Consider the following 27,237-nt stretch of genomic DNA (forward strand, 5'->3'; position numbering starts at 1 on the left):
ATGGGTGAAGGCCAGCTGCGGGTAGGCGCCGCTGCTCTGGGCATGTTGGCAGTGGGCCGAAACCTGGCGTGGATGTAATGAGGGTCAGAAGAAAAGGGATGCGGAAGAATCGACCATGAGATAAGCCGACGTGCGTGAAGCCTTGCAACGGCTATCGGCCGCGGCACGAAGGATGGATGGGGGAGGACGAAGCCGGAAGCGAGACGCGGACGTTGACGAGGCTGCAACGCAAGCCACGTGCTCACAACGTACGACCATTCTTTGCACCCAAGCATGCGCTCGTCTTTCCCTGCCGTTCCCGAGGCCACCACACACTTTGATCGCGCATGCCCCAAAATCAATACTTGCCCCTCGATGCGAAGAGTAAGGCGTCGTCTCATCCCTCCTTCTCCTCGTCTAATTCGCCGGCTCGGCGTAAGAAGAAGCGAGTCTAGTCCCTGCCAACCCATGCTCCTTGTCCCTCTGCATTCGACCATCCGACGCCGAGTGTGAAGGTTTGTCCTCCCGCCGTCCCCTGACCATGTCAACTCGGAGAGAGCATGTACGCAGTGCTGCGTATGCGTCCACACCGACTCGTCCATTGCCCTTGGCGCAGAAGCGTCAACCATGGGTCCCCACGCATCCCGGCAACGTCCCAGGTCGTGTAACGACGAAGAGATGCATGCTGATATTCACGCGGCGCCGTCATCTGGAGCACTGCAGGAGACATCGGAACTGCACATGCCATCACAGCGACTGCTCCCAGGGGAAGGTGACATCGAGCGAGCACCCGACTTGTTCCCAGCTAAACCTGGGCCTCCTTGCTGGGCCCTGCGCCCGCGAGGACATTGTGTTTGCACTGCTATGCTATGACAATGTATCTGCTCTGGGTACTTTCAGGGCTGTCGCATGTCAGTCGTACGTTTCATGACGATGGGTGAGATCGGCCGAGAAAACTTTATAAGGGTATCCATAACAGAACAGTGATATGTACAAACGAAACGAACCATCGTGTCACCTTTCGTGCGCCGCCAAAAGTCTGAGCCTTCTATGTCATCCAAGACAGGCGATTGCAGGCCGATAGCACTCAACTCCTCCCAATCGATATCGTACCTAGCCCGTGATGTACACATTCTTCCCAGCTTTCGCATTGTTGATCGCAATCGCTAAGCTAATGATATCGTAGTTTCTGCCCACGTCATCTGGCTTGTCATAGGGGAAGTTTGCAGGCTTGTCGCGCACGCCAACCGCATCCACGTACAGCACGTTAGGGAAGCTCTCGGGAGTGAACGCGTTGAATGCATCGACAAACAATGGGTCGTAGACCGACACCGCCAAGTTCATGATCGCCTTGTCAAAATTGAGCACATCCTCGGCCTGCTGTGTGAGCGTCCAGGAGAAGATGTGGAACTTGTCTTTGCGCTGCGCGTCATCTGCAACAAGGTTGCGCTCCGCCTTGAGCTTGTCGAGCTGGTCGTTCTTCATCTTATCGGCGTCGTTAGAGTTCGCATACGAGTCGAAGATTGGGAAGTTGTTCTGGCTGAAGAAGCCTTGGTTTGTGTAGTCACCGAGCAAGATGCCGTCAGGCAACTGCGCGAAGATAAACACGGAGGCGCGATCAGTGATGAAGGTCCCGAGGCTGTCGCCGCTGAAGTCGTGATCTCCGGGGTTATCGGCGGTGAAGCGGTTGTTGACTGCCTTGAGTTGGTCGAAAAGCTGGTTCCATTGATCTTGAGAAAGGTCCTTGTAGTCGTTGTCCGTGTCAAGTGTGTGACTCAAATTGATGATGACAAGTTCCTTGTACTTTGCCGTGAAGTCGTTGACTTGGTTAATGATGTCTGAGATCTTTTCTCCGTTACCGCCCAGCCAGATGTCCTCGAGCTCGGAATAGTGCCCTGCTTTGAATTCTCCACCAGATATTACAGGCCGCAAGTCAAAGTATCGCGATCCAGCCACGAGCTGGTCGTAGAAGTTGAGGAGCTGAGTCTGGCTGTTGGTCCAGTGGGCGCCGATAGTGCCTGCATCGAACGAGCTCATGCCAGCGTCGTGCGAACCCGGCATGCAGATTTGCTTCAGCGTCCTGTTCCCAAGGGTCCCAAGACTTTGTTGCATCCAGTCGGTGAGATCCCCTGCATTTGACCACCAATCACCAAGCTCATCCGTGCTTACGATGAAGTCCACTGCATGGTCGTGACGGAAACCCAGATCAACGCTCGACCCCTTTGGACTTTGCTTGGTTGCCATGTTATCCAGATTGATAGTAAGGTGGAAGTCGTCTGGTTTCTTTCCGATGACCTGGAACGTGTCCGATGTACCATCAATGCTGTAGTAGGCCTCGCCTCCATCGTCTTTCTGATTGCCTTTCTGACCCCACTCCACGTATACCTGCGCAGCGGTGCCAGCTTTGACCGTGGGCCAGTCCCACTGATCCATTTGATAGGAGTGTTGGCTGCTCACCGTCCAGTCGTTTGGAGAGCCATTGAGCAGTGTAAGGAAACCACCTGTCTTGGAATCAGTTCTCATTGCTCGTCTATCGGCCGGTTTACCGCGACAGGACAGGAGCGTGTGAACGCAATCGAGTTGCGTAGTGTGCCTCTCGGGGTCACTCAGTGTACTCGAATTTCTGCCCTAGTGCTGGTGTTGAGTGATGTCGTACCGTAACCCATGATGACAACTTTCTGGAAAGAAACTTCGCCTAGCAAGTTTGAAGAAGTGAAGCTCGAAGTGAATGTGCCACCCTCATGCACACGGAGATCTTCCACGTATATACCCAAAAGCCTTTCCGCCGCAGTAGCCCTTCCACATGTCGCCCGTGCGCCAGACCCGGCTGCCACTCCACCACAAGACATTTGATTGCCGTACCGAGCGCCTCACCCACCCAATTCGCTTGCACCCACCCACCTTTCACCAGCCAGTCCCTCCGAAATAGCTATGCGCAGGGGTTTGCAGGCACGCGGGCGCGACGGTTGGTGTTGTCGTTTCGCTCACATGCCTGATCAGGCTCAAGTCGCGTTTCGCCTGAAAGACAGCCAACCAGTCCGAAGTCCGTGAGCCCCGTGGCATTATCCTAGCCGTCTTCCTGTCCACGTAACGGACCAATAGCAACGCCGCCGCACCATCAAGAACGTGGCGCAGGCGCTGCGAGACGCTGGCGCTGTGGCTGTTCTGGTGTACCTCATCCTGGCCGTTGTTTCAAGGCTACGCTGTAGCGGCGTCCGGCATTGAAGTGCTCCCTTGGCGGTACAAATGCTGATTTCGGCATCGTGTCCAACGTGCCGATAAACATAATCCAAGGAAGATCAAAGCGCGCCGCTTCTGGAGACACCGGGACTACTGGAACGTTTTGGAAGGTAGACGTGCAGGTGGTGTTGAAGAGATCGCCCAGGGTCGCCCAATCGGCAACCGTCTCCTTGAACAACCACATGTTGGGCATGGTGCTCTAGCGAGTAGGCGAGGGACGCCACCCTTCAGAGTAGAACACATTGTCGCTCCGCATTCAGCTGCAGTACGCACGTTACGAAGGATGCCAAGCTGCGAGTCCGTAGGCGGAATCGCCAAATCTCCGGCAGGAATAGGGCTGCAAAAGGCTTCCAGCACCACTCGACAAACGAATATCTTAGTCATAACTCACAACAGCCGCATCTAGGACAATACAGGATCCGAGGATGATTCAGGTCGTTAAGTCTGTTTCGTAGCTTAGGTTGCCCAAGGATAGGCAACGCGGTGAAAGGATACATCACAAGTAGGCAAGCATGAAGCGGGAATTTGTTCATTACATGGTAATCACTGGCTCATCCGAAGCCTTGAACCGTTGCCATCACGCCGCACCAGCTGCAGCTACTCGCAACTTCCTCCCATACAGACCGACCACGGCATCGAAGAGATCTCGGACAGGCGGTAGTGCATGCGAGGGCCCACTGTCAAATATCTGCTGTAGTTGTTCCGGTCTGACAACAGGCTTGTCATTCTCTGAAGCTTGCAACAGCTCCTCGCTTGCGGACAGGTGCAGGTTTTGCAGCGCTGTCTTATCGACGTCTTCCGCGTCATCTTGATCGACTTCCATTTCTTCGGTAGTCTCAGAAGTGAACTCCAGCGGAGGGCTAGGAAGCTGTAGAGTACCGACCGTGGGAGTTATAAGTCGAATGTTCGATGATGTGTCGAGCGCAATAAAACCACGACTTCCCTTCGCTGCCACCAGTCCTAGAACAAGAGCTTCTGGTATGGTGCAGGACCAAATTGGCTCATAGAACTCAGGGCTGTACACTGTGATCTTGGTTGCAATCTTGGTAAAGCGCTCATCTTCCGGTTCCTTCTTTTGAAGCCGAGGTGTTGACACAGCGAAGGTACTGTCTCCCTCATTCGTGGCAAGGGACAAAAGTTGACTATGCGTGGCGATCCTGACCCCGGGAGTCTTGTTTGGAATGGAGTAAACAAGCTGATCCATGATCATGTCCCAGACAACAACTGTGTTACCGAGCAATATCAAATGACGTCCCAAGATAGCCACCCCAGAAAGGGCGGTTATATCGATCTCAGTTATAGAGCGTCGAATGCTCCCGTCGTTGGTATCGATAATGTGGACTACACCCGGATCTTCGTCAGTTGCCCACGATAGACCAGCAGCGAGGACGGATCCGTCTGCAGAAAATGCCAGTCGAGATGTACGAGGAATGGTGCTTTGTGACACTTCGCGGGCTTCACCAACTTCAAGCTTGTCAGCGAGCTTTATCGCATGATCTAGGGACCAGTTGACAAGACCACGCAGTCGATCTGCGCCGCGCACGATGACGCCATCCCGCAACCGCGTCTTTGGTCTCCATATGCGCACGACGCGATCTTCGCCAACCGTAGCAAATCCAGCGCCAGAAGGGTCGGCAGCTAGGTCGAATACGCGGGCATGTGCAGATATCCCTTCAATGAAGTGAGGAGCGTCAATGCGTGCGTCAAGCGACCACTGTGCGTTCTGTTCGTCGCGTCTCCAAATCTTCAAGTACACCTCTCGACGTAGTGTTCGTTCCTCTGCATTGAATGCTGATATGCCTTCTTCAATGTATGACAGATCTGCGGCTGGAGGCACCCAATCGTCAACAGTAGCAAGCCAAGCACCATCGTGGCTAATGCGTAGCAGATTGACGCTCGGTTCCAAAATCGGGCGGCCTTCCGGGCCCATGTTCGGGTCAGTTGCATTGTTTCGAGTCAAAGGTTGCCGTGCGATCGGTCGCTGATTGGCAAGGTCGAATGTCTGAATATATGGTTCTGATCTAGATGCGCCTCCGTGTCGAGGCTGCGATGAAGGCGTGACGAAAGTAATGTGTTTGTTGTTGTTCGGATCAACGTCCATAGGTACCAAAGTGAGATATTTGGGGGAGAAATGGGGATTGGAGAGACGGTGTAGTTTGCCGGCACTGATCCTGCGGGTCTGAATGCCGACTATGTTGGTTTTGGCCTTGAGTTCTGAAGTTGACAACACAATGACAGAGTTGTTTGCCAGTGTCACTCCATAGGAAGCACCAGATGGAGAAATTGCGATGCTTTCTATTGCCGCAGTCAAATGCGGAAGATGCTGTTGCTTTCCGGTCGCTAGCTGCCAAATGGTGAGGACAGTTTCGTCGCCTCCAGAGACCAAGTAATTGCCTGTAATAGTCAGTTTCAAGGGTCGTGTTGAAGGAAGATGCAATTCACCATCTAGCGAATACTTGAGTGATCTCACGGCAGTCCTATGCCAATGTAATCGCTTAGGGGTCAAACTCTCTGGTCCGACCTTCTTGTCTGAAACGTCTTTCTGACTCTTCTCAACGGCGACTAATCTCGAAATAACATCCTCGAATAGGTAAATCACGCCTTCCTCATCTCCCACCGCGAGATTGAGATGATCTCTGGCATCCTCCAATGCCTGGTCCTTCCCACCAGACGTTTGAACAAACGCATTAAAAGTAGTGATGCGCTTGGACATTTCAAATTCGCGCCACGTGTACTCGAAATCCTGTAAAGCCGTCTGCTTGAATTTCCTTCGCTTTCCGACTATCATGGAGTTTGGTGTACTCAGGACGACAAGCTTCCCTTGCAAAAAGACCTGCATCTCAGTAATGGGACGGCTAGTCCTCAGTATCTGCTTGACTTCCGTCTTGGAGGCTTCCTCCCCTGTGTACAGAGCATGCACGTTAACGATGTGTTTACTATCCGCCTCATGTGTAAATACCAGATCCCGTGAAGTGATTGGTTGCTCGACAACGACTAGGTGTTGTACGTTCAATCCAATGCCCCAGCGACCGAGCTTAGAGCCGTCTGTCCAGTTCCAGAGAGAGATTATCCCAGCCGAGTCAGCCACATACACGAGGTCGGGATTCGTTGGTGAGATGGCATAGGCCAGGGCCACGCTGGAGGCGCCCAGAGGCAACGATCGGACAAGTAACGAGGTATCGGCTGCGTATACGTCCAAGGCTTTCAGCTTGCCCAAGAGCAGATACTTCTCGTCGGGGGAGAATACAGGATCTTGAGGCAGGAACCATCCGCCTTGGGGAGCCGAAATTGACCAAGGATCAGGGTTTCTCTCCCTCTTGTTCTCTACCTGTTTCTGCATTCCTGCAACCGCTACAATGGCATCTTCCTTGTGCTCAGCGAGCATATCCTTATTCTGAGTCTTTGATATCGATTTGTCCTTCTTCCGGGAGCTTGACGGCGTGCTTGTGGCGGGGCCTGCGGAGGTTCCATAGGTCTGCGCACTGTGCGGTGGTGGCTGTTTTTTTTGGGTCGCCTTCGCTTCTGGTGTCACGGTAGGTTTTGGTGTCGATTTGACTTCGGGCGAGGCACTCTTTGTCTTCGAGGGTGCGGATTCTCCACCAGCGGCCGATTTGCTCTTGCCCGTCTTCGCCTTCTTCCTTTGCGCCTCCGTGCTTTCTCTTCTTCGCTTCAGCTGCGGGGTGCCATTGACATCGGCCATATTCACTCCCTCCTTTTCGAGCGCAATTATAAATCGAGAAGAGCACGAACGTTGTTATCTTTGCGCACGCAGCCGCCAAAAGTTCGACATATTTTTCGGCGGAGTTGGCCCAAGCTCGGCGCTAGGGCAACTAAACTTCTCTTGGCTCTACCGCGGCCTCGTCGAATTTCTTTGACCGCGCAACGCGAAAGAGGCATGCTCCACAATTGCACTCACAGAGGCATCCAACAGCACCTCAACCCTCTGTTCTGCCAGCGCAGCAACACTTCGTATTTCCAAGAAAACACTTCCGTACTCTCATAATGATCATCCCCATCCGCTGCTTCAGTTGCGGAAAGGTACCGTCCCGCGGCCTTCGCCCCGCTCAAAGGTCTACAACTAACAATAACCAGGTGGTCGGCGATCTATGGGAGTCTTACCTCGAGAAGCTTGACTCTGGCATGTCCGATGTGTATGCGCCACCCGCACCTCCCCGATTCATGCCTGACACCCGCATGCTAACCACGCGATACATGCAGGGAGGCCATCGACGCTTTGGAGCTTCGACGCTACTGCTGCCGCCGAATGATTCTTACCCACGTCGACCTTATTGAGAAACTGCTCAAGTACGTCAACTCACAAGCCGTCATGGAGTGGCGCCGCGAATTCCACAAGAAGCAGGGGTTGGAGCGCGCCGGTTGAGCTTTGCTCATCGCTACCCCTCGATTGCTATGTTCTGGTCAGGAACTAACAATTGCTAGATATAACGCGAGTGAACGGGAACAAGCCAAGGCAGCATCGAGACGGGTATGAAAATGGGGAACTTTGACACCTCGCTGGAGGAATATGCGCGAGGCAAGGCAGGAAACTGGGATATGGCGTTTACAATTTGCATGTACGGCGTTATTGGGAGTCATGCCTCGCGGGGATTCTTAAGATACCGATCTGAAGAGCTTATCAACTCGAACACATTTTGGACTTCATACAAGCATTGTCAACTCTCTGCGGGAAGTCCTTGTTCTAGTGGTATTCTTTGGTTTCGCTCAACAACTACTACATCGCCAGACATTATCTCCAGAACGCAATTTGCTACTCAAACTACCTCTCCGCAGTGACCAGCCAGCCGTCACTTAAGATCCTTCCTTCACCATCCACCCCATCCCAAACCACGACGCTGGCGCCATCAACCTCGGTTCCTTTCGCTGCCGCAAAACCACCCCTCGATCCAAACCCCTTTATGCCGCTGTTATTTTCCTGGTCTACCTCCTCGCCCCTCGTATCCGTGTACTTGCACCCCACCTCCGCCCAATGAGCATCGTACATCTCCCTCTTCAAACCCGCTCGTGCCGAATCCTTGGCAATCGCCGCACTAGCCCGCTCAGACGGCAGCTGGAACGCCCAGATATCATCGAGGAGTGTGATGTTGTTATCCGGCGCGGGCGAAGAGCCTCCAAAGAGCAGAAGGTAGTGTCTTCCTTGCCCCGTTGTCACGCCTTCTAGCCCCGCAGCGAACCTTGGTGAAGGAGCGAGACTTGTTGACCCATCCGCCGCTGATGGCGCAGAGAGAGAATGCCAGGTCCAGCCGCTGGCGAGCGGTGTAGTCCCGTCCTCGGCATGCTGCCACACAAACGATACATCGAGGACCTGTGTAGTCGCTATCGCACTTCCTCCCCTCTCGGTGGACGCCTTCCCACCTAGAAGGTACAGACTGTTGCCGACGAGCGCGAGACTGGCTCCCTCGGGTGGCCCGTCTGGTATGGGCAAGTTCGACCACGTTCGCGTGCGCACATCAAAGGCCAGCGCATCACCAGCTAGTTCCCCCGTTGCTGTGTCTCTTCCACCGATCACGAAGATGGTGCCCCAGGTATCCTCTTCAGCGGGTTCTGGCACCACTTTTGCTGGATCTGTAGGCTGCTGCGGTGCCTTCTCTTGGTAGACTATATCTTTCGGAGCGGGCAGTTCACTTGCTGCAGCTGCGTGACCTGTACGGTGGGCCGGCACTGCTGCATCTGGCGATGGGTCAAGGTACGACCAAGTTAAACGTGAGGTTTGGAAGACCCAGACCCTGCCCTTCTCCTCCTGTACACCTTCGCCACCGAAGATATATATACTATCTCCTATCACCACGCTCGAGTGTCCCTTGCGTGGGGCAGGAACATCTCCGCCTGAGGTCTCAGGTCGTGCTTTTATGGTAGTGTAGTCTGCTTCTAGAACGCCAGAAGAAGGTAGAATTACGACGTGTATGTCAGTATCCGCGAGTTCGCCAGGTGCTACCTCGCCTCCGAAGATGTATGCGCGACCTTTAACGACAGAGAGAGTGTGGTGTGATCGAGGGAGTGGTACAGAATCAATGCGAGTGAGGTTCGCTTTTAGAAGATGAGGTCGGGTGGTTATCCCCTTGACCAAAGCTGCTGCACCGTAGAGAAGGTTCTCGGCTGCGTCGAGAGCGCCTGCTGCTGCGGGTTCCATGGTGAATGAAGGATCGAACAGTTGGTCCTGCTCTTGAAGTGATCAGTGTAGATGATGCAGGTTGGCAGAGCTAGAGGATATAGTAAAAGAGGTGACGCGGGTGAAAAACAGGGTAGGGACGAGAGCACTGTGGCAGTGTGAGGTGTTGCTGTTGCTCGCACTACATAGCTGATGGGCACTAACTATGACGTAGCTGGTGTATCCTTGCCCTGCGTCCGCTTGCCCGCTTAAGGAACGGATCATTAATTATTTCCATAACTAAAAACGTCTAATGCCTCTTGCATGTACATGCGACGGTATGGTAATGATCAGAGAGACTGACCCGTGATGTCTATTTGCGATGCAGGCAGGCATTGTCTGCCTCGCTGCTTTCGTAGGAGGTCGCTGCAGCGACACCGCAGCTTCTGTGCACTATTTGCTCACTCGCAACAACAAGAAACTTGGTAATTCGAAGCAGATAGCCCGTTATGTTAGAGGCCTATTCGGTAGCCTGGAATTGCTCGGTAATTCGAATCGTCATTGTATGTGGAGGCTGCATTCATGTGACGCAGTAACGCAACCGTCAAAAACCCCAGTGCTTGTAACGGGTGATTAGTGATTGAAGTGAGACGTTGCTAGAGCTCTCCCGTTGAATGTCTCTTGGGTACCTAAAGATTAGGTGATAGTTGATCATATTTTACGCATTTCTCAACCTAGAAAACTGTCAATAACACAACAAGCGGCAACACGTGGAGCAGGTTTAGCTTACTGATTCCACAGACGCTTGGAGGAAGCTGCGAGCTTCTAGTCCCACCCAGACTCTAAGCATCGAGAAGTCGCCGCCGCGTACCATGGCAGAGCCACTCTGAGCACCCAACTGGCGCAGGATAGGAAGTGCCCTACGCTTTGATCAGCAAGAGAATTTACGCAAGCTGCCACATCAATACATACCCTGCAAAGAGATCTAGATTTGGATTGAGGCTCCTACCAATGCCTTCCAGTAACAGTATGCTGAGCACGACATTGACAAAGTCGCCCTCCAAGCGAACATGGTGACCGCGGACCATTGATAAGACTTCGTTCAGGATATCACCAATCTTGATGTTGCCCAGAGCAAACGTCCGGCTCTTGACGCCGAGAACTAGGTGTTGCATGCGCAGTGCGAACACTTCAGAATCGATAACCGCCTCGGGTTGTCTGCACCTCTCAACCATGAGATGCCCAGCCTTATAGCCATCAAATTCAGCTACCGCTTTGAAGAGATCTATGAAGTTGGTTCGGTTGATCGCGTTGAGCTCAGTAACTAAACCAGTATCAATGAAGATAATCTGGGGTCGGTAGCCCTCGTCATCAATCTCTTGAAGACGCTTGTTCCATTCTTGAGGTTTGTTTTTATATGGTCGGAGTCTTCGGAGCACCTCCTCGGTCACATCTGGCGAGTCCTTCGGGCCAGTTGTACGGTCTTCTTTGCGCGTGAAGAGTCCCACGTCACATTGTTGTGGCTGATAGAAGCGGACCATGATATTTCCAGGGTGTAGATCAGCATGAATGAAATTGTCGATTAGTACCATGGTCAGGAAGGCATTAAGGCCTTCGTTCGCAATATCCTCTTGGAACGGGCCTCCGCCATTTCGTAGAAAATCTTCCAGTGGAATGCCTTGGGCAAACTCCTCAACTAGAACATTGCGCGTTGTATATTCTGTATAAGGATACGGGAACCAGGCGGTGTTGCGCTCCTTGAAATATTGACGGAACATAGTTAGATTGGCAGCTTCAATGCGCAAATCAAGCTGTAGCCTCATCATCTCACCAAACTGCTCAACCTCGTCAGGGAAAGATAGCCACTCCATAGTCGGTATAGCATTGATGATAGCAGCAAAGAAACCCATGATGCGCAAGTCTCTACGCACAACACGCTCTACGTTGGGGTGTAGCACTTTGACTGCGACATGGCTCGAGGGCACCCTGTGCGGTATGTCCTTGAGTGCGAGATCCACGTTCTTCCTTATCCGCTGGCGTAGGTTTGGAGGCTCTTCGTCAGTATTTTGCTGCAACGTGGCGAGATCTGGCTTCAGTTTGGCCTTGTACACCTGTGCAATAGCGCCCACTCCCAGCGGAACCTCGTCAAACTCGTCGAAGATCTCTTCGAATCGGCGGCCGTCGAACGCTTCCTCTACGGTCTTCTTCGTCATCTCAAGCGAGTGCGCCGGAGCGTGGGAGTGAAGTGTAGACATGGTCTTGCACATCTCCGTGGGAAAGATATCGGATCGGGAGGCGGCCCATTGCCCAAGCTATAGAGTCAGCTCCAGAAAGCAGGAAAGGACGGCGAAACGTACTTTGATGAAGGCGGCACCCGCCCGTTCCATACTTATGACCAAGAAGCTATACCACCACAGCGTGCCGCTTCTCTCATTATCACTTCCCGGCTGCCTCTGACCGAGCCATATCGCAGGTATGGTGATGATTACGGGGACGAAGATGACGACAAGGTGCAAGAATCGGAGGCCGGTACAGATGGGCTCGATGATGTATAGATCGACGAAGAGGTATATGCCCCTTCGGTACTTCTTCGAGTTCTTGATGGCCTTTGGCACCTGCTCTTTGAGTTCTTTCCTCGATGCTTCCAACATGGCCTCTTCATGTGTTTTGTCTCCGATATCCGTTTCATCGTTGCTTATTTTGACGAATGCGAGAGGGCTGAGGACCGCGCCGCCTGCTGCTGCTGCGCCTGCTCCTGACCATAGTATCGTTTTGCACGGAAATCGAGGGTTTGCAATGCGTCTGCGAACGAAGGACGCGGCGTCGGGGGTGAAGCGGCGCGTCGAGGCACGTGTCGCAAATGGTGCGCTTTGCCGGATCCTTTGATGAAGACAACGGCGACCAAGCCAGAAGGCCGTCCTCATGGTACTAGCGAGGGTATACGACAGATACGGACAATGGCCATGGGCTTTCTGGGCGAGGACGAGGGCTTCGCGTCTCCATCACAGGCAAGCCGCGGTCCCGACGGCGCCGACGTCACGATACGGGAAGCACCCTAGACCACACTAGGCAACGCCATTGCACGTTCACCATACTATACACTACTGCCACGCTCGATCAATTAACGGCGCCTGGACACTCTTACGATTCCAGCGTGGGTGAATAAATACAATTGTGATTATATACAAGCAGATACAATTGCTGAAGCGAGCACTCATTACAGCTCCTACGCCGTCACGAAGCCCTGGAACCCGTTGTCCAACGCTTCCCGACACTCCTTCTCGTACAGCGGGAATCCGCCAGCGTAATTCAACTGCTCCCGAGGCTTGCCTGGTACATTAGCGCCCATGTACCAAGACGAAGTTCCTGGGAATAACGTCTTGTCCGACAATTCCGTCACTTTCTGCCGCCAGATCTCCGTAGCTTCGTTGGTAGCGTCGCAGTACTTGATACCGTCTTTCTTCAATTTGGTCATGGCATCGACGATCCAATCTCCCTGGCATTCGACGCACGTAGGGCCGTTGCTGAAGGCTGTCGGTCCCTGAGCGCCGTACAAGAAGAACATGTTGCTGCAAATATCAGCCACGGCCTTATCGTGGAGCAACATGAAAACTCACGGGAAACCAGCACACGACATGCCCAAGTACGACCACGTTCCTGTCTTCCAGAGTTCGGACAGTGGTACTCCATCAACGTTCCTGCCGAACCCGAAGGTACAAAGTCAGTGTATGTTTCAAGAGACGTGGGGACGGTACATTCGCTCTCAAGTCTCAGTGAAGCAAAGTGAAGACTCTTTTTTCGTGTCTTGCATACACGAACAGGAGGCTTTTCGTGCAATTTACTGGAACAACACCTCCACTATAAATCCGGGAGACTGACCTTAACCCCATATTCTTCATCCCACCCGTTACCGAGTCAAAGCCAGTGGCCAGAGCAATAATGTCGAACTCGCGATGGGTTCCATCCTCTGTTGCGATGCCGGTCTCGGTGAATTCCTTGATTGGAGTCTTTTTAACATCGACCACATCATTCTCTGGGTTGTCGATCATCTCATAGAAGTTCTGCTCCAGAGATGGTCGTTTTGTCCCGAATGCGTGCGGCGGCTCGAGAGGTGCCATGATGTCCCTCTTTCTTGGGTCAGTGATACGAGCCCGCGCCTTCTTGGCCCAGAAGTCATAGGCTGCTCTGTTGGCCTTCTCGTCGAACAACAGGTCTTTGTAATTGGCCAACCAAAATTCGAAACCACCGTTCTCATACATCTTCTCGTAGAACGCCTCGCGTTCATCCTCGCTATCGTCAAAGGTGTTCTTCTGGACAAAATCATACAAGAAACCAGCAAAGGTGGTACGTCGATACTCATAGAGGCTCGGGTACTTCGCCTTTGCCTCTTCTTGTTCTTCTCTGGTGAGCGGTCTCTGTTGCATCGGAAGACACAGATTCGGCGTCCGCTGGAACACGGTGACTTTGGCGCCTTGGTTCGCAGTATCTTGAGCTAGCTGGATCCCAGTTGAGCCAGTTCCGATCACTGCGATACGCTTTCCCTTGACGTCGACGCCCTCCTCCGGCCAGAATGAAGAGTGATGAATGATTCCCTTGTAGTCACTCACACCCTTCCAGTCTGGGAAGTGTCGTTTCGCGGCGAAGCCTGTTGCTAGCAAAAAATATCGAGCTCGCGCGGTTCGGCCATCCTCCGTTTCGATCACCCACTTGCCTGATGGTTTGTCGAATTGGGCACCAGTGACAGTAGTCTCGAAAGCCACATCCTTCTTAATATCCAACTTCTTTTCTACATGGTCGAAGTACTCTCGAAGCTCCTCCCATCCGGGGTATCGCGTTGACCATGTCCAGTCCTACATTTGTTTCTCAATTAGCTGATACATGACTAAGTAGCTGGGTCTCTCACCTTCCAGATCTCGGGGAATGAGTACTCATAAACTGGTACCTGAGAGTCAACTCGGGCACCTGGATAGCAGTTCCAGTACCAGATCCCGCCCAAATCCTTACCAGCCTCGTAGATCTTGCAGTTGAAGCCCTGTTGACGAAGCTTGTGCATTAAATAGATGCCACCGAAACCAGCGCCCACAATCAGAACATCCGTCTCAAGGTTGTCCTGGTAACTGTCGGTCGATCCTGCGGGCTCATGCCTGCCCGTGCTAATGTTCGTTTTGATCACCATTGCGATACCCAGGAAGGTGTCCGTGACATTCGAACTGCTGCAGTCCTGTTGGCAGCACGATTACCAGTGTACTTAGAAATGGCGATTTGGCTATATGTACCAAGTTTACGTCCCCTCCCCCGACATGACTACCTGTGCACTGCAATCTAGTCCACCACAAATTCCAAACGAGAATCTCTTCGTACCAATCAGCTCCTATGTTCTCTCACTAAGATCTTCAAAGGCACGGCGATCTTCCCCGCCTGCACCCCGGGCCCTTTTGCCCGCACGCCCTCCTCCACAGACGCGTATGCGGAAGCTGCCCGGGAACAAGCCAGCCGTTGATACATTGGGAAGCTGTTGACAGCTATCCGACCATCTAGCGTCATAGATACACCCCGCGCCCACACTACGACCATGCGGGGTCCGTGAACCATCCCCGCACGCCACCCGTGGTGAGACTAGGAACGAATTGGCTACTCGAATTCCCGCCTCTGGAAGTTCCGGGCGGTTTCGTGCATGGCGTTAGCGAGTTTGAAGGCACATGGCATGGTTAGGTGGCTTGGTCGGAGAAGGTCCGTGGAAGCCATGGGTTGTTGGGAAGGCTGGACCTCCGGGGAATCTGAGTTTAGGACTGCTCACAAGAGAACATTGGATCTAGTTGCTAATCATCACCGTTCAAAGAACGACTGATTATGGGTGCCGCGTGACTAGATGCTGTTGCTGGGGCATTAGCGTATCGGGCAGTCTCAGGGCAGGAGAGGCCTAGATCTGTGCTGTCGAGCGTATTTATAATCACAATGCAAGTTGACTTGCAGAGACTCTTTTGATGGCCATGAACAATACGAAGAGCCTCGCAATATGGTCGTCACTGATGGTGCTCAACAGGAGTACCGTCTGCGCAGGAGGTGGTTGTGATGAACATGATCTGCATGACCTCCACACTGACCCTAAGAAATGCACTGAATCTAGTGGCGGCCTACATGCATTCCAAACCTCTCACGACAACCTTCAATGATCGCTGTTCCTTCAAAGCTGCAAGGCTGCCATACTAGCTCCCAGCCAATGTCATTGCATGTAATGAATTCACTTCTGTCACAGTGTATCATCACCGGCCGAAGTAGCGCATAATCTCCAGAGCATCTGTACCATTGCTGGAGTGCCGTAACCTAGGTGTTTTCGTTCGCCAACCATCAATAAACAAAGTCTATCACATAGTGACTATCGTTTCCTCATACAGAGCTTCTCATCAAGCCTCGAATTGTACAATTCAAGAAGCTTGAGGCACAAATTCCTAATCGAGCCTAGTTAACTAAGGTAAGTCGGCTATATGCTTTCATGGGTCGGTTATTGCCCTTAACTACGCCGAGGTGATACTCTTCCGCGATCCATGTGGGGTCTCCAACAATAAGAGAAAACTTATTCGTGTTCTTTTCCAGCTGTACATTTATAGAAATGACCTTTTTAAGTCTGGCATACCACTAACCTTTCAGGTGGCAGTCAAACACTACGCCTAAATGTCTCATAGAGAACATAAACATACCTAGGTAGTCATTGCGCTTCGCGCATCATCCACCCTCCAAACGTCTACCAGACCGCACACCGCGTCCACTCGGGGATGGATTCTAGTCTCCTCGGGAGTATATTATATATGAACAAGGTAGCACAAGGCGGACCCAGTGCTGCGGCCGACACCCTGCAGGAAGGCGTGAATTATTACCATATTCTCGGTCTTCCCACGGCGCGATGCATTCATCAATAATTCTTCGTTGCCGCATAATCTTTTATACTAGGCGCGTACCTTCAGAAGCAGGAAAGCGCTTGCGGTACTTCCATACTCAGCCGTAAAAAGCCCTATAGCGGTATGTCGTGTGCCTAGCTCAGACGCGACATCCAAGATTGCCAACACACTCTTTAGATGGAACTCCACAACCTCGTCTATCTCTTCCGTTGCATCTACCAGTTCGTGAAGCACGTCCAGCGTATCTGACTCAATGGTTCTCCAACGTGGTTGATGTACCAAAGCTACTCTACGATTTAAATTGGATCGGGGTCTCCTACGTTACGGTATTGATGACCCATAAGAGAATAGTTTCCTATTGACGTCACTTCCGATTATCGTTATACTTTGCTTATGCCTTCTTTCAACAGACGCTGTCATCAGTCATGGCCTCACTTCTATCGTCATGAGGCAGATAGGGTTGCCGACCAAACAGATCACACACGTTCACTCGAAGGTATGTTTGCGATACTTTACGAAGGAGCCCTTGAACGTTGGGCTAAAATTGGTGGAATATCGGATAGAAGGGAGGTCGCACTTACTCAAATGAGCCTGTTGTATCCTCAGTCCGCTATTTGCGCTCAACGGTTCGGGTGGGTTGTCTCTGGACAATGGGAGCTATGGCGCGAGCTTGCCACGAGGAAAAGAGGATGGCATACTCAACCGTTGGTCATTCAAATAAGTGTTTCACGAGATGGTCTCGATGTGAGGGAGCTTGAGAACGTAGCTGCTGCCGCCTGCTAACCGTCATGTAATATGTGGGTTACCTAAACGCACCGTTAATGGGTGCCAGTCGCGCGGGCTACATTAATGCCATGAAAGAGCTTGAAAGGGAGGCATATGTGCAACTCACGTAACGTTCTAGCGATGAGAGAAAGTCCTACAGAGGGAAAGCATGCAATGCAATAAGCTATTACAAACACGGTTCATAGCCCGTCGCATACCACAAAGACTTCCATTGGGACCAACTCATCCCAGCACCCATCGTGCACATCCAAACACACGCTCTACTATATCCCTACAGATTTCCACCATCCATCGCGGCTGGAAGAATGAGATCCACCGAAGTAGACACGCTACACAGACTACCTGCTCGACGAAAACCCAAGAACGCCAGTTTATGCCTTCAAGAAAGAGATAAACATGTACTGCTTCAATACAAAACGGTAGCAATGAAGGAACAGAAAGGCAATTGGAGGTTTAATCTCGCTTGCTGGCCAGAGCAGAGTACTGGCCACCAGCTCCAGCCCAGACAAGCTTGACATCCCTCACAGCGGTATTATCGATGAGAGTTGGAGTCTCGATGTCGTCATCAGTGCCTTGTCCAGTCTGGTAGTTTGCGGAGAAACCCCACGAGTACGCCCTGCCGTCTTTATTGATGACAATAGTGTGCTCAGGCCCACATGTACCCGTCACAATGTTGCTCAGGCCAGGAACGGGAGTAGGCTCGAGAAGGATCTTGGGCTTGCCGTTCTCCGATTTAAGAACCCTTTCTTCATCGTCGATAGCCTCCAGTTGGGCCGTGGAGATGCCGGTTTGTGACCCATCGCAGCGGCCCCAGACAAGCACCTCTCCGCTTTGGGTGATTGCGATGTTGTGGTGAGACCCGCCCTCAACAATCGTCACACCTTTGCCCTCCAAGCTAGAAACGATGCGAGGTGTGAGGATACTGGCATTGTCTTCTCCAGCGTTGTCCCCGTGGCCAGTCTCGCAGTAGTTGTTCGCACCCCATGACCAAATGTGTCCGTCCTCAGCAATTGCAAGGCCGTGATAGTCACCGCAAGCGATCTTCGCAATCCGCTGGCTGGGTCTTTTGAAACCAGTATCATGGAAACCGAGGCGACTTGGTGTCAAGGCTTCGTTGAGGTTGCGCTCGGTCACACGACGCCCAAGCTGATTTTGTTGCCCGTTACCCCATGCAAAGACATGTCGGTCTTTGGTAAGAGCTAGCACGTGGTTCGTACCACAGGCGAGGTGGGTGACTTTGGTGATAGTGTCAAGATATACCGGCGTATTCGCAGTCTCGTTGTTCCTTGCGAACCCAAGAATGCCCTCGTTCTTGCGGAAGGTGCCCCAGCCATACACGGCGCCCTCGGTGGTCAACGCGAACGAGCAGCTATCACCGGCGGCAATGTCGACGAAGACAGTATCCTCAGGGAAATGATCTGCGCTAACAGCCGTCGGGGTAGCCTCAAGCGGATTCAGACCGCCGGTCTCATCGTCGTCAGAATCGGACTCTTCGTCGTCGCCTTCTTTCATGTCCTTCAGCTGCTCTCCATCAGAAGTCTCGCGTCCCAATGCACCGTTATCGTTCACTCCCCATGTCAGTATCTTGTTGTCCTTGGTCAGGGCCACCACATGCATTCCACCGGTGGCAATCCTGACAATATCCTGATTGCTCAATGTCTCGTTCCATCGCGGGCGTTTAACGTCTATAGCCTTCTTAGTCGCGCCCAGGCCCAACTCGCCTTGACCTCCTTCTCCAAAGACGAAGACCTTGAGCGGCTCGGTGTAACGGAGCGGGTTGACCTCGATTTTCTTGCCTTTGGGGCGTCGCGGTCCCTTTGGCAGGTCGCGCTTTGGCGTCGGAGCCTTTGTGGTCTTCGCCTTCTTCACTTTGGGCTCCCTGTCGACGTCGCCGTGCAGATCTGCTGCGGCTTCGCTGCCATGGTCCTTCTTGCGTTTGGGCGCAGGCTCGTCGGCCTCTGCTTCGGATGCAATTTCGGCTTCCTTCTTGCGCTTTGGAGCGGCCTTGGGCACGACTGCAGGCGTAGCTTCCTTCTTCGCACGGGCTTTGGCAGCTTGCGGGCGATTAGCGGACAAAGGTAAAGGTGGCAACGCGTCAAGCTTACGAGGTATGCTCTTCAGCTCCTCGGCTACGCCGTTGGCTGCTCGCGGTACGCTCCTTTGCGCACGCGTGCTCTCTGTGTTGGTACGGATTAGCAAGTGTTGCGAAAAGTGAGTGGTAGTCGGTTGCGCGCATGACGTACTGGTGCCATTGACAGTCGGCGTGGCTTCCTGTTCAGCGGGCTGTGCGGTGGCCGCGCGGGACTTGGCGCGAGGAGGCATTGTGTGCGTCGTGAAAGTGAGTCCCGACGGCGGTTGGGAGAAGGAGAGCTGATGGAGGAGGCTGGGTTGCGCGTGTTGTGGTCCGAAAAAAGCTCAGGAACGCGATTCATTTGTACGCTAAGCACTCTATCAGGCGACAGGCGACAAGGGCAGGGGCCTTGGACCCCGGCCGCCTAATATTGCTTGGCATCCAGGCATCGCGTCCAAACAGGTGCTCACCAGGCTCGAGTCACCAGACCGTTGCAAGTCTCATTCACCAAACCCATCAGCCGGTGAAGCGGTACCTTTCACCAGCTTCGTCTCTGTGTTGTTGTGCTTTACGTCGGTGAAGCACTCCACCCTGCGCTGTGCCGTCAGCGGCCCTGACCATCGGAAACCTTCCAAGGTTCAGCCTCCATCACGTGTTCGTACGACCACCTGGGCACCTATGTACCGAAGTGCCTCCAACATGACTCGAAACCTACTCGTGCCCTTCCTTCTCCTCCACGGTAGTATTGCAGCCCAGCCTTCAGCGCCTGCGCCAATAGCTGCACCGTTACGCGACCTCCCATGGGCTCAGTTGAATTTCTTGCATACCACTGACATACACGGTTGGTGCGCACCGTTACGCGAATTGCTGTGGGCTCAACTAAGCTTTCTGCAGGCTGGTGGGGTGGACACACTCAGGAAGCGTCTTTTTCCGCTGATTGGGGCGATTACATATCATTTGCCAAACACTTACGCGACCAGGCAGACGCTGATGGCTCCGACTTGCTTGTTGTTGACACTGGCGATCGGGTAGAGGGAAACGCCATCTATGACTCTTCCAAACCCCGTGGTAAATTTACTTACGAAATTGCCAAGGAGCAAAGCATCGATCTGATTTGCTCGGGCAACCACGAGCTTTACAAGGCAGAAACCGCAGAAGGCGAATTCTTCCATACTGTTCCAGACTTTAAAGGCAACTATCTGGCCTCCAATCTGGATATCGTCAATCCCAACAACGGGCAGCGTCAACCGCTTGCACCACGGTATAAGAAATTCAAAACGAAAAATCAAGGCATTCGGATCCTAGCATTTGGTTTTATCTTCGACTTTACTGGTAACGACAACAACACTTTTGTAGTCCCTGTTGAACAGACCGTGAAGGAAGCCTGGTTCAAAGACGCGCTGAAAGACAAAGACATCGATCTAGTCCTTGTATACGGTCATGTCGACATCCGCTCCACCGAGTATGCTCTACTCTATAAAACAATTCGATCCGCACAATGGGATACTCCTATCCAGTTCTTCGGTGGGCATTCTCACATTAGAGACTACAAGATCTTCGATTCGACATCCGTTGCCTTAGAGAGTGGTCGGTACATGGAGACGATAGGCTTCATGTCCATCAATGGACTCCGTACTGGCGGTTCCGACAGGATACCAGCGCAGCAGCAGAAAGCAAGGTTGTCGTTCTCTCGAAGATACATTGACAACAATCTATTCTCTATGCACCATCACACCAAGAAAAACAGTACCACATTCCCGACCAAGCATGGACTACACGTCACATCTGCTATCAGCGACGCGAGGAAGTCACTAGGTTTAGGCGAACGCTACGGGTGTGCACCACGGGACTTGTGGGTTTCGCGCCGCCCATATCCCCACAAAGAGAGCATCTTCACATGGCTGGACACACAAGTCCTTCCACAGTCTATGAAGCCTTCGGATGAGGCCAAGCAAGCCATAGTAATCATCAATACGGGCGGAATTCGTTTCGACATCTTCAAGGGGCCTTTCACAAAGGACACCAAGTTTCTTGTTTCTCCGTTTACAAGTTCAGTACGGTATATCAAGGACGTGCCCTACAAAGCTGCCAGCCGGCTCATCAAGCTTTTGAATAATGAGGGTCCAATCCTAGACGCTATGAGACAGAGTGCTACGTACCTGCAGCCGCCGGAGCATGTCGCTGCGCAGTACAGACCTGAGCTATATATTGCTAGCCAGCCGCAGGAGCTGCACGTTTATGTCGGTCACGATTATCAAACCCCGCTATTAGAAGGCGACGAAGACGAGCTATTTCCGGGCTACACTACGAACGATGATGCTGGCAAGGATGGGGACGATACGATCCATTCAGTCATCCCCTTCTACAAGGTGCCGAACTGTGTGCAAGCCAGCATCGGTTTCAATATCGAAGATGAGGAGACGCCTGAAGTTGTAGACGTTATGTACAATGAATTCCTCCAGAAATGGATATTGCTCGGACTGGAGTATCTCGGAGAGAGCTATACTACGTATGATACGCATTCGTACGCCGATGGCAAGAGCTTCACGAACATCATGACGGACTGGGTAAAAAAGCACTGGAACGTGGCGAGTGAGAAATGTCCGTGATTGTGCACATTGAGGAGTCGCTGGGTGTATTACGTGAAGCAAGGCTAATGCCGGTAACGCAAGTTTAGTTGGTTCGCAAACTCAATTGAAACAGACTTGAAACCACATTCCTAGAGCCCTTGAAGCTAAGAATCCGTTTTTTGAAGCGCATATAGCCTTGTAAAAGGAATCTGACATGGTTAGCCGTGACATTGCCCGCGACCAAGACATGCAGCGTATTAGTCCTATGAGGTTCACAGTGTGTGGGCATAATATATGCAAGGCCAAATGCCTGTGGTAGAATTACTCTTCAGCGCTCCTGCAATAGTGGTCCGCGCTTGAACGGTTCTTAATCTTCCACTCCTATCTCTGCGGCAACTTTTAGGACCCCAATACATAGTACCATGCCTCAACCAATGCGCATGTGTCCCAGATGTATCATCCCAGCCTTCGCCCTCCGAAGCGACCCGGACGTTTGTCCAAGAACCTTGATGATAAGACCATGAGCCAACTTAACCCAAACACTGCGGCTCAAAACCCCTTCCGCGATATACCTAACCTCGTCTTCTTCCGATGTCTCCTCATTGTCAATAGAGGGCCGAAGAGACACCTAGCTGAAAGCTTTCGGACCGTCCCAGGTGGTAAACCCGTTGATCAGCTGAGAGCCTACCATATACTCACTTGCGCAGATGTGGTCGATGCAATAATGCGGACCGTCCCAACCTACTTCATTATCAATCAGGCTCATAATCATGGTCATAGCTGAACCCTTAATGATGTAGTCAGTGAGCATTCGACCAGTTCCATCGGACTCAATCCTTGCACCGTCCTAGACAATCGCAGGCACTAAGAAAGTCTAGCCCATATGCGGCACTCCTTGGAGCAGGGGGCTATCATCACACATTCCATCTGTGCTTGTCTGTCCGCCGTCAGCGGCCCAGAGCGAAAAGAGTATCTTGTAACAGCGCTCGGAGCGCGGGTTGTTCTTCCCTGGGCAGAGGAAGTAGTTCGTCAAGCTACGGCTGGAAGCTCCATCAACATTGTACGAAAGAACCTCCTCTAGAGATGTCGGGTCACCTACTATTTTGTTCCAGAATGCGTCTACATCAAGCCGGCATCAGCGGTGTATACACCAATGCCGGTTTTTGACGTTGAAGCTGTCGTTGCGTTTAGCATTGAAAGAGTCGATCGTCTTATAAAGGGTACAAGAAGAGGATATACTAATTACCAGGCATTCCATGGAGAGGATAGCCATCACTCACAAAGCACTCACTACTTCAATCACTCAACTTCCAGTACGTTCAGTGCGCGGTAGAGCGGAGCTGCTATTAAGAGAGGCAACCTGCGTGGATCGACCGATAGTTGTACCTAGCCTAGCGTCGTGGGGCTAAAGAATGACACAACTCGACTCATCTTGTCTTCACAAGGTGGCGCGGCATTTGGACTCAGAACTTGTCCAGGAGCATAGTGTGCACCTCGGGAAATCGAACTGATGTCAACATGCAAGTGGAGACGCAGATGCTCAAATCGTTCTATTCCCGTGACCGTACGGTTCGTTGTTGAGCTCAAGCTCCGAAGGGCTACGCAAAAGCAATCAAGCGACTACAGTTATGAAGAGTCACTACGAATACATATGCGCTCCATGTTCCAAGTGTATACAGGTCATTCGCTCCGTGTAATGCCTCTGCCAGACTCCAAGTGGGATGCAGTACAAGGGTGAACCAGAGAGACCACAGGAACTCGCTGCTGCACATGTCATGGTGCGAAAACGACGATCGTGTAGACAATACCACTGCCAATGTGTAGAGGTTTCGTGAATGTGATAGAAATCGATTTTCGATCTAAGGGCAAAGAGTATCATATGGCGGGGTGCTCGATGTTCTTGTGCTCGATGTTCTTGTGCTCGATGTTCTTGTGCTCGATGTTCTTGTGCTCGATGTTCTTGTGCTCGATGTTCTTGTGCTCGATGTTCTTGTGCTCGATGTTCTTCACAGCGCGGTTTCTGATTCGTGACTTCCAGAGCAAGCGGCAACGTGCGTCATCGAGTGCCATTGCTCGGCATCTGCATTGGTACCAGTAATCATTGTATATGAATACAGCAGTAAACCTTCTATAATCGATCGCAAAATCTGCTACTTGTTCAACGATGACACGGAATCTAAAGCTTTCCCAGCACTTTTCGTCCAATGGCTGGACCATCAAATACGGCGTTTTCGGTGGAGAGAAGAAGCACGAACAAACAGTTGTGTTTGTTCATGGAACACCATGGTCTTCTGCCGTTTTCAACCCGCTTGCGAGTGCACTCATGAGCGGAAATGGCTACCGTATAGTGTTATATGATTTAGCAGGCTACGGGCAGTCGCAAGACTTCAATGACAAGGGCGCTGCACAATCCGGCGAATTGTTAGTTGGCGGTAAGAAATGTATTGAGAAGAATAGCGAGACAATGTACTGATAGATTTAGATACGTCGGTGCGAACACAGGCTTCTGTCCTGGCTGATTTGTTCAAACATCTCCGACTCAATCAAAGCGATATTCTACAAAGTCCAGCCTTAGTTGCGCACGACATCGCCGGCGCAGTTGCACTACGAGCAGGTCTACTCCATGGCTGCAAATATCGCAGCCTCTTACTCCTCGACACAAATACTGTTCTTCCCTGGGGCGATGGCTTCTACAAGCTGGCTCGTTCCGAAGCCAAAACATTCCTCCAGCTCCCTGTCAATGTCTTTGAAGCGGTTGTACGAGCGGTAATCCGTAGCGATTCGCATGCACCAAAAGAATTCAGCCGTGTATGGGAGGATATTCTCGCGGAACCTTGGGTCGATAAAGACTCTTCCGTTGCTGATGCGAAACAAAAAAGTTTTATAAGACAGATTGTGCAAGCAAACGACGCGGACGTTGCGGAGATGCTTGATCAGGATCTCTACAAGCATGTCGAATGTCCAGTGAAGATCATATGGGGCGAGCAGGATCAGTGGATACCAAGGGAGAAGTTGGAGAGCTTAGCCGCCATGCTCAAAGATTCGTTCAAGGAGTTCGTTGTTGTGCCGGATGCTGGTCATTTGGTAATGATTGATCAACCAGAAAGGATCGCGATCGAAATGCAGAAGTGGCTGATGAAGAACTGATCCGTAGTTTATAGATGGACAAGGAATCAGGTGACCTCCACTCGCCTTGTGGAGCTCATATTCTCTGTACGTGGCGATTGGTGGGATGGAATGGCGTGGATGTTGGAGACTGGTATTGGATTGGTCTGTCTGTCGGGGAATACGCAACTGAGAGGCCGACTACAGGCGAACTCCCTGTTTTTGCAGGTAATCGAAATGATCAGTTGTCATCTGGACGGTTACTCACGTCCGCAACAGCTGCAATGGCTTTTGCGAGATCGGCCCTCAACCACGTGCCTAACGTCGAAAACAGAATCTTGTCGCTATCTTGCACCTTATCATCGGCGGCTAATGCAGCGTATTTCTCAACCAAATCTCCTACCTTCATGACTTCGTGCCGAATTAATTGATTCTGAAAGGCTCGTTGCATCCTTGGATCATCGATGTCAAAGCCGCCCACCGTGACCGACGACGACTTGATTCTGACGCACCTATCGGTGTAAGCGAGGTTGCCTGGCGGTGGTGTCTGGTTATACGAGTAAGGGGTCAGCACTGTTCAGTCTTCGAAACCTCGCTGTCCCTACAAAACGCGTTTGCTGTGTATACAATCCTCCCATTACCGTGTCAGTAGTTGGAACGCTACGTACCGAGCTTTCAGACGATGTGTTAGGTGTTGGCACGCCCATGGCATCAGCAGCTTTGTACACCGCATCGCCAGCAGCTTCACGATACCACCATAAGGCACGAGAGATCAGGGATGCGTACAGCATTGCCTGGTGACCTCTAGTCTTCGCGCAACTGCAATTGACAAGACGGTGTAGGGACTCGACTACCCGTCTATTCGCGTGAAGAATTTGAGATACGTCCAGGACGATCGGTGCGTCATTTGGGAACAAGCGTTCTGGAATCGAGAGTAATTGGATGGCCTCGTTTGACTCGTGGTAGCATCTGTGTCGGTCATTCCATAGTTCACCATCAAAGGGATGCCAGGCGATGGATGGTTCGGATGGCAAAGGTAGTTGAATATCTTGGGTGATGTCAAGCACAGGATCGAAGGTACTATTAGAGCCACTATGTTGCGCGGCGAGACCTTCTATATCAGGGCTTCGATAGGCGCCGTTAGTGTGAGTAGGCGCCTCGCCACGGTCAGAAAACCTCGAGCCTATATCAAGTCTTCTTCGTGGGCGCTTCCCAAGCTGCTTCGAAGGCCCATATATGCAAGCTAGGTTCATCGAAACGCAACGAGCACATTGTGGTTGCGTTCGATCACACTTGGTTTTAGCAGCTCCGCAAGCATCACATGATGATCGCAGTCTTCGAGCTGTGTCCATGTGTGGACCCTCGGATTGCAAAGGCTCGCGTGATGGAGGAAGAGGTTCAAGTCGCGCAAGTTTGGTTGGTCGATCTGCGTCATCACTGGTTAGTCATCAAACGGTTCTCTTGCCAATCACCTGGAACCCACCAACGGCTTTGATAGCCTCTCTCGACACGAAAAAGCCCGGGGAATTAGCTCTCAATGTAACTCAGGATGAAGTGTAGCGATGCGATTAACGTTGCTTGCCGAACCCTACCGCGAAGGAGCAATGGAGCCCTCGCTTGACGGAAGCTTACACCGCGATGCCATTGGCCAGCTGAATGGCTTGGAACCCAAAATACCGCACCAATCAGCAGCTCTCCATGTTTCCCGATGCCCTTCTGGAAATTACAAATCGACCTAAATTGCAATGGTACTACCGTAGAGTTTTTCAATTACCGGCCGTCAGGGGTCCTTAGCTGCAGGTGGCAAAGTAGCCGTACATGGTATAGTGCTCTACTAAGTATTAGATTCTAAAAGTAGAAGATCTATTACTTATATACCTATTTCTCTTATAAATCTAATAATAGAGCTATTTACTATATATTCCCTTAATTCTTATAATACTAGATTTAGTGTTAAGGTCTCTAAGTACCTATTTAATAGTAGCCTTTATATAAGGTATTTAGTACTTATACTTAATATAGGGTAACTTTATAAGTGGGTCTAGACCTAGATCTAGGCCTATAGGACTATATAGAATACTTATAATAAGAGAGAACCTTCTATTCCTTTTTATACTTTTTTTATTCCTTTTTATACCTTTTCTATACTAACGCAGCACTAACTAGTAGTAAATTAAATACTAATATACCTCCTTAATATTCTTATAGTATACCTAGCATTTTCTAATAGTAACTTAATTTTTCTAGATAGACTAATAATATCTCTATATTAATACTAGTTATTTAAAAGTCTATTTAGGATAGGTATTCTATTAGAGGTATATAGAAGTGTATATATATAAGAATAAAAGCCTAGATTAATTAAGTGCTAATAGGTCTAGTATAAAAGAATATAGAAAAGCTACTAAACTACTTAGAAGTCTCTAGCCTTTTTATTCTATATCTATATACTATAATAAACTACTAAGGTCTTATTAAATCTAG

General features: G+C 51.4%; 10 protein-coding genes across 10 annotated transcripts; 3 read left to right on the forward strand and 7 right to left on the reverse strand.

Annotated features, from left to right (window-relative positions):
* Positions 1 to 1,092: 1,092 nt before the first annotated feature.
* N0V89_008589 (uncharacterized protein) lies at positions 1,093 to 2,502 on the reverse strand (the record flags this gene model as incomplete). The annotated part of the gene is made up of 1 exon (XM_056217342.1): positions 1,093 to 2,502. The coding sequence occupies one exon, from the start codon at positions 2,500 to 2,502 to the stop codon at positions 1,093 to 1,095; it is 1,410 nt and encodes a 469-aa protein (XP_056068898.1).
* Positions 2,503 to 3,796: 1,294 nt separating this feature from the next.
* Positions 3,797 to 6,919, reverse strand: NAN1 (NET1-associated nuclear protein 1; the record flags this gene model as incomplete). Its single annotated transcript, XM_056217343.1, has 1 exon — positions 3,797 to 6,919. The coding sequence occupies one exon, from the start codon at positions 6,917 to 6,919 to the stop codon at positions 3,797 to 3,799; it is 3,123 nt and encodes a 1,040-aa protein (XP_056068899.1).
* A 302-nt stretch (positions 6,920 to 7,221) lies between these two features.
* Positions 7,222 to 7,600, forward strand: RPB10 (DNA-directed RNA polymerase II subunit L; the record flags this gene model as incomplete). The annotated part of the gene is made up of 3 exons (XM_056217344.1): positions 7,222 to 7,257; positions 7,312 to 7,370; positions 7,438 to 7,600. 3 exons carry the CDS (start codon positions 7,222 to 7,224, stop codon positions 7,598 to 7,600), a joined length of 258 nt encoding a protein of 85 aa, XP_056068900.1.
* A 396-nt stretch (positions 7,601 to 7,996) lies between these two features.
* On the reverse strand, positions 7,997 to 9,367 carry N0V89_008592 (uncharacterized protein; the record flags this gene model as incomplete). Its single annotated transcript, XM_056217345.1, has 1 exon — positions 7,997 to 9,367. One exon carries the CDS (start codon positions 9,365 to 9,367, stop codon positions 7,997 to 7,999), a length of 1,371 nt encoding a protein of 456 aa, XP_056068901.1.
* Positions 9,368 to 10,014: 647 nt separating this feature from the next.
* Positions 10,015 to 14,501, reverse strand: N0V89_008593 (uncharacterized protein; the record flags this gene model as incomplete). Its single annotated transcript, XM_056217346.1, has 8 exons — positions 10,015 to 10,059; positions 10,116 to 10,245; positions 10,298 to 11,637; positions 11,683 to 12,322; positions 12,556 to 12,894; positions 12,943 to 13,023; positions 13,205 to 14,175; positions 14,229 to 14,501. 8 exons carry the CDS (start codon positions 14,499 to 14,501, stop codon positions 10,015 to 10,017), a joined length of 3,819 nt encoding a protein of 1,272 aa, XP_056068902.1.
* A 2,959-nt stretch (positions 14,502 to 17,460) lies between these two features.
* Positions 17,461 to 19,329, reverse strand: N0V89_008594 (uncharacterized protein; the record flags this gene model as incomplete). Its single annotated transcript, XM_056217347.1, has 2 exons — positions 17,461 to 19,184; positions 19,251 to 19,329. 2 exons carry the CDS (start codon positions 19,327 to 19,329, stop codon positions 17,461 to 17,463), a joined length of 1,803 nt encoding a protein of 600 aa, XP_056068903.1.
* Positions 19,330 to 19,777: 448 nt separating this feature from the next.
* N0V89_008595 (uncharacterized protein) lies at positions 19,778 to 21,687 on the forward strand (the record flags this gene model as incomplete). The annotated part of the gene is made up of 2 exons (XM_056217348.1): positions 19,778 to 19,919; positions 19,973 to 21,687. The coding sequence occupies 2 exons, from the start codon at positions 19,778 to 19,780 to the stop codon at positions 21,685 to 21,687; spliced, it is 1,857 nt and encodes a 618-aa protein (XP_056068904.1).
* A 1,836-nt stretch (positions 21,688 to 23,523) lies between these two features.
* N0V89_008596 (uncharacterized protein) lies at positions 23,524 to 23,718 on the reverse strand (the record flags this gene model as incomplete). The annotated part of the gene is given in 2 exon segments (XM_056217349.1): positions 23,524 to 23,668; positions 23,681 to 23,718. 2 exon segments carry the CDS (start codon positions 23,716 to 23,718, stop codon positions 23,524 to 23,526), a joined length of 183 nt encoding a protein of 60 aa, XP_056068905.1.
* A 94-nt stretch (positions 23,719 to 23,812) lies between these two features.
* Positions 23,813 to 24,795, forward strand: N0V89_008597 (uncharacterized protein; the record flags this gene model as incomplete). The annotated part of the gene is made up of 2 exons (XM_056217350.1): positions 23,813 to 24,080; positions 24,131 to 24,795. 2 exons carry the CDS (start codon positions 23,813 to 23,815, stop codon positions 24,793 to 24,795), a joined length of 933 nt encoding a protein of 310 aa, XP_056068906.1.
* Positions 24,796 to 24,994: 199 nt separating this feature from the next.
* N0V89_008598 (uncharacterized protein) lies at positions 24,995 to 25,460 on the reverse strand (the record flags this gene model as incomplete). Its single annotated transcript, XM_056217351.1, has 2 exons — positions 24,995 to 25,300; positions 25,422 to 25,460. The coding sequence occupies 2 exons, from the start codon at positions 25,458 to 25,460 to the stop codon at positions 24,995 to 24,997; spliced, it is 345 nt and encodes a 114-aa protein (XP_056068907.1).
* Between the last annotated feature and the right edge of the window lie 1,777 nt (positions 25,461 to 27,237).

This window comes from Didymosphaeria variabile (genome assembly GCF_027946475.1).
Source record: "Didymosphaeria variabile strain IMI 356815 chromosome Unknown scaffold_6, whole genome shotgun sequence".
Lineage (NCBI taxonomy): Eukaryota > Fungi > Ascomycota > Dothideomycetes > Pleosporales > Didymosphaeriaceae > Didymosphaeria > Didymosphaeria variabile.